The 6000-nt window shown below is 38.5% G+C and overlaps 1 protein-coding gene across 2 annotated transcripts in view; it reads right to left on the reverse strand.

Moving 5' to 3' along the window:
* Window positions 1-5593, reverse strand: part of GREP1 (glycine rich extracellular protein 1) — a 29080-nt gene extending 23487 nt beyond the window's left edge. The window contains exons 1-3 of one of the 2 annotated variants that reach the window (XM_034423422.3): window positions 5295-5593; window positions 922-978; window positions 367-420 (exon numbers count right to left, since the gene is read on the reverse strand). In XM_034423422.3, the coding sequence (XP_034279313.2) occupies window positions 367-420; window positions 922-978; window positions 5295-5361 (178 nt within the window). In that variant the 5' untranslated portion in view covers window positions 5362-5593. The remainder of the gene's footprint in view (window positions 1-366; window positions 421-921; window positions 979-5294) is intronic. The other variant, XM_034423423.3, reaches the window with a different exon arrangement.
* Window positions 5594-6000: the final 407 nt, after the last annotated feature.

Below are 6000 nucleotides of genomic sequence, written 5' to 3' on the forward strand. Positions count from 1 at the left end.
TCAGGGTGCCGTCGGCCAGGCAGTGCCGGCTGGCGACCCCCAGGGGGAGAGCCTTCTCTATGCCCTCTGGAATGACCTGCCCCCTGAGATACGCACGATATCAGACCTCCGGACTTTTCGTCGGGCCCTGAAGACACACTTGTTCCATCTAGCTGGGCTGGCTTGATCCCATCCTCTCAGTTTTTTAATCGAATTCGGTTTTAATTGGGTTGTTTTAAATTCGGGCCAAAATTATTTAATTGTTTTTTAAAATGTTTTTAAATTTTATACGTTATGTTTTATCTTGGCTGTACACCGCCCTGAGTCCCGCAGGAGAAGGGCGGTATAGAAATATAATAAAATAAATAAATAAAATAAATAACTTACCAGCTTTGGCTCCAGCTAGTCCCATTCCAGCTCCTGGCTGAAGAGCTCCTGCACCTGAAAGACAGGATACAAACAAGGAAAGCTGAAGTCAGGGACATCCATGGGTCAAGGATGGCAGCTGCAACTCCATGACTGAATCCCCATCACTTTTTATATGCATCATGTGCATATAAATTCATATAAATGGGGGGGGGGGTTCAACCATGCACCCATACCCACTCTCTGGACATTTTTTAACCCATCCACAGACCTCCCTTCCTCCTTAGTTAAGTTTCAGAGTTCAGTTGAGTTATAAACCAGGTCTGTTGAAAGGAGTGAATTCCTTGAAAAAGGAAGAAACGAATAGTGGATGATTGTCGCTAGATTATTACCTCTTCCAAAAGAACCACATTGTGCTATGAATGCATGGAAATTAGCTCAATTTCTATGTACAAAATTTTAAATCACTCATTGGAATAGGCTTTGACAATAAGGGACCTCCATCAATTAATTACGGTAGCATCCCACTCTATTTCTAAGAAGGCTGAGGAAGAGGGAATAACACAAAATACTTACCTCTTGTTAGAGGTGAAAAGTAACCTCCTCCATGGCCACTTACTTGAGGTTTCACTCCTAAAATAAATTGGGGAAAAATTGAGAATGAGTCACATCAGGTTAAATCACAATTTGTTGACTAGCCCAACTAGGTGACAACACTTAGGCTGTTTCCATAGATCTAAAGTAACTAACTAAGCAGCATAGAGCCTGTTAGGGCTGAAGTGGTAAATTTGAAAGAAAGAAAAAGAAAAATCATGTAGGACAAAAAATGGCAAACTTTTTTTATATTCCTAAAAAAATTATATAGACACAAATTCCCGGTGTCAAATTCTTTTTGGTACTGCTATGACCTGAACCAAAGCAGCTGGGTTTGTACCTACAGTTCATTTCATGGTGATTGGATATCCATGCCTTGCTTAAGGTACAAGGAGAAAAATAGCAATAGCAATAGTACTTACTTAGACTTATATACTTCTTCATGGTATTTTACAGCCCTCTCTAAGCGGTTTACAGAGTCAGCATATTGCCCCCAACAACCAGACTCCTCATTTTACTGACCTTAAAAGGATAGAAGCTGAGTCAATCTTGAGCCAGTGGGAATTGAACTGCCAAATTGTTGGCAGTCAGCAGAATTAGCTTGCAATACTGCATTCTAGACACTGCGTCACCAGGGCTCTTAGTGATGTCATGGGGATTGTGCGAACAGATCCTATACGTCATAGCCTTTCTGCCTTAGTTCAACTAGCCTTAAATTCAACTGGATTGCAATTATCATTTGCAGTTCTAAAAAGGCTGAAAACATCTTGTAACTGAAAGGGCTGTCCAATCCATTCAGGTTTAAAGGTAGAAAGTTTTAAACAGCGATTGGCAGAAGCTATCAAATTGGCCATCAGCCGTTAGCATCTGGTTAGCAGATGAAAAAAACAAACCAATCACATTCTCTAAGTTCTCTAAGTTCCCAATCTTATCTCAGAAAGATTTCTAAGTAGAAATAATTATAGCAATTATACATTTGCTTTTATTCATATAAATTACTATATGTAAATACTATGCAATCTACGATCTCCCTTGTCTTCTTTAAGGGGTGGGGGAGAAGATACAGCATCTCATTATGAAATGCATATGCTCATCCTAGATTTGAGCTTAGTTTCAGAGAAAGATAAATCAATGAACTATGAGTGAGGTTAGTTTAATCTGCTTTTAATCTGCTTTTTGTGTTCTAAGTTCCAGTATGTCTTTTGGGTAGAAGACTTTAGTAATTCCCTCTTCAGTAATTCTGTAATATATATCAGATGGTTGAATTAATCATCATTATCATCCATCCTCACACAACATCCTTTCTTACTCAGGTCCTCCAATTTTGCTGAATTACCATTCCCATTGTCCCAGACCGTGGACCCTGCTCTCTGGAAGTGATGGAGCAACAGGTCCACAGTGACCAGCACATGTACTCTTGTCTTCAACTGCCATTGTGTGCTGTAGCACTTCAAGTTGCTATAACACTTGATCATTTTGGTTGTTGATCAATTTTCCTGCTGCATCTGGTGGAAACCATCCACCAGATGCAACATTTTTCATGACAGACTTGATGGGGTCAAGTCTGGGCCTTTTCACAAAGCTGCTTTCAGAGCCTGAGTCTTTCATGCCAAAGGATTATTTAATCGCTGTGGGGAAACATTCAGAACTTCTAAGTCACCCTAGAACTGCAGTGTCTCTTGGCATAGAGAGTTGGCTGGCCTCCCTTTATGGCTTTGCAAGAGTGTGTCAATGTTTCCCCCCCTACTGAGGGCACTAAGGAGGCCTTTGTGTGCAGAAGGTGGACAAGAGAACTAGAGGAATTTGGCGTCCTTAGGCCAGACAGCTCCTTGATATTTTAGAACTTTAATTCTCATTGATTAGAGACTGGTCAACAAGATTTGGAGGCACCTATCCCATTCCTAAAAAATCTTGTGTGTGAAAGAAATGCTTTTAAAAAATCTGCCTGAAATATCTTGCTATTTAGACTGAAGGCACATCCTTGGTCTTCTAGAACAGGGGTGTCAAACTCAATTTCATTGAAGGCCGCATCAGGGTTGTGTTTGACCTTGGGGCGTGGCCAGGGGCGTGGCCAGCTCAACATCATTTGTGTTGGGGGCGCCTGTGGTGGCTCGAGCACTCTGCCAGTGAAAACGGAGCTCAGGAGGGCCACGCGCGGCCTTCCCGAGTTCCGTTTTCACTGGCAGAGGCACCATGGGCTGATCCTTCACTGTTTCCAGAGCGGCCCTGTGGGCCAGATCTAAACACCCCGTGGGCCTTGAGTTTGACCCTGTTCTAGAATGACAAAGCAGAGGATAAGCTTGTAAAATACAAAATCTGAGCAGTTGTAAGCCAAAATGTTAATTGGGTCAGTATTGAACCTGCAAGGTAAATAAAATATAGGGGCTTATCCCAATGTACTGGCAATAAAACTCCCAGAAATACCAACACAGTTGGCTGTTGATTATATTTGCTGAATATTTGGGGCATTATAGTCTCAAAATATTCAGAGAAAGAGTCTGCTGATTAAAACTGCTTTATTAGATTTTAATCTGCAGGCTAAATATTTTTTTAAAAAAATTCTCAACAAATGCCCTTTGTTTCCATTGACATTTGAATTCCTTTTACTCTTGGCCTGATTTAGAGTGAAAAAACCTTTAAAAAACCCTTTATTTAACTGGCATTAACAAAAGTGTTATCATAATGATATTTTGGATCTTTTTCCTAATATGTAACAGTAGTATCTGCTGTTTTTGTTTGGTTATCTTCAGCTAATGAAAATAGGACTTTTATTTCTTTTTTGCCTGCTGCAAAATCTTTGTGGACATAAAATTTTATCTTTAAGATGGGAAAAAAAAGAACAAGGCTGAAAATAGTGTAATATATTCAAATAGAAAACTGTGTTTATCATAAAAGAAAAAAGTGGGGAGAGAATCTCTAATCAATCTCTGTCTGTCTTCATATGTTAATAAGAAGCCTAATGCATTTTGGACTGTGTCTTCTTCAAAACCTTGTATTGTTTTCAACTCTTTTATGAAAAGCACCTACAGCAAACAGCAGCCACTTTCCTTGTGAGAGACTTTATATTCTTTAAGAACCTAGCTAGAAACACACTTAAGTTTCATATTAAAAATATCATTTCATACAGTAATTGGAGGATTTCCCTTTTTGATTCTTGATGCTTTTCTTCTTCACTGAATTTATTAAAAAGAACATTGTGATAAAATTAAGACCGTGAAGCTTGGAGGTAGACTCTGTGGAACTTCGTTCTGTTGTACCCCATTGGAAATAAATATACAGCATACACAATCCTCAAAATGTGTAATCATAAGAAAGATTTAATTTGGAGGCAAAAGCAGATTTGGGATGAAACTAATCCTATGCTCAAAATATATGGCATGCCTTGGTAAATTTTGCAACAGCTAAAAAAATTCTATTAAGACTTTTTTTGCCCACTTAGTGCTATGTTTAAATAATTTTACATTCCATATAAAAATTTAAGCAAGTTCTTCTCCTGCCAGGCTTTGTTGGCAAAGTGGATTAACCTAATTTCTTCCATTGAGTAATCCCGCTCTACTGCTTTGGAGGCATCATTTTGTTGAATAGAACCTCAGATTCTGCTTTCCCCGAAACTACTAATCTTTCCTGACTCCATACACTCTATGAAGAACTGTTCCCTTATCACCTATCTCATCATCTGTTACCTTAACCACTTCCATTTCTTCCTTTTTCCTGAACAATTTAGTGGAAATGAACTCAGGTTGAAATTTACTAGCAAACTTGCATTGATCATATGCAAATCCAGTGACAAGCTATTCATTTTAATCACCTGATTCCTGCAGGCTTTCGAGCCACCTCACTGAGTTCCCCTAACCAAAATATGTTGTTTTGTTATATACAAGGCCTTACTATTTCATTTTTTTAAAAAAATCCAGCAAAGTATGTCAGCTCATGGACATTGCAGTGGGTGAAGCTACCACAGACAAAAATCACATCAGATGAATGGGTCAGAAGCAGATATCATCTGATGTGATTTTTGTCTGCAATAGTTTCACCCACTGCAATGTTCATGTAGCTGAAATACTTCGTTGGATTTTTTTAAAAAAATGAAACAGTAAGGCCTTGTATATAACAAAACAACATATATATATATGGAAAAATAGGACAACCATGGATTCTGATTCTCTTTGTAACTGTATAAAGTTGCATTGTGTCTCTTGCATTCATATTTTTAAATTTGCTTTTAAATTCTAATTATGTCCTATTTTCCTCATGTAAACGGGTCCATACTTGTGATTAAAAAAAAAAGATCAGATTCTACATTCATTCCTACCTGTTACGTAAATTCCCTTTTCATGCACAACGGTCTGACTTACCTCCCTGCAGGCTGCACCTGGTCAAACACAAGAGCAGAAGCATAAGACAGAGATTCAACCTGGCCATTGTGAAATGCTGCAGTCCCTTTTCAAAGCCTCTGAGTGCCACACAATGTTGAGTGGGGAAAGGGATGGTTGCTTTTATCCCCTCTTCTCACTCCACCCACCTCACACCTTCCTTCCTCATTCACTATTCAGATGATCCTTCCTTTACCCAGTTGATTTTGAACAGAATTCCAAAAAGTGTTATGGATACACTAGTCCAATCCTCCTTATTCAGCTGTCTAAGATAGATTTTCAACAGTTTCTGCAAATGCTACAAGACTAAAACTATAACAGTTCTATCCGTACAACCTGCAGGGACCATGCTCCCAGAAATACGAATATCACTGTTGCATTATATTTGGGAATCATTAAATATATTGAATTTGTTGTTTTTGCAGAATAGAAATATGCCTTTTGGATGTACAAATGATCTGAAGCTTTTTAGACACTGAATTTAATTACTGTAATTTCTTGGTAATGGCTCATCATAATTTGATTTTTAATTGTAAACATCTACTATATAAACACCTTATATATCTATACATAAATACATAATACTTCACAATCTCAACAAGCTGAGCAAAATGTCTGTCTGTCTGTCGAGCTATCGATCCATCAATCTATTCCTGCAACAGTGTGCTTTACACATTTTTGGACATCA

This window comes from Pantherophis guttatus, chromosome 4, assembly GCF_059756535.1.
Source record: "Pantherophis guttatus breed Tessera chromosome 4, ASM5975653v1, whole genome shotgun sequence".
In the NCBI taxonomy this organism is placed as follows: domain Eukaryota; kingdom Metazoa; phylum Chordata; class Lepidosauria; order Squamata; family Colubridae; genus Pantherophis; species Pantherophis guttatus.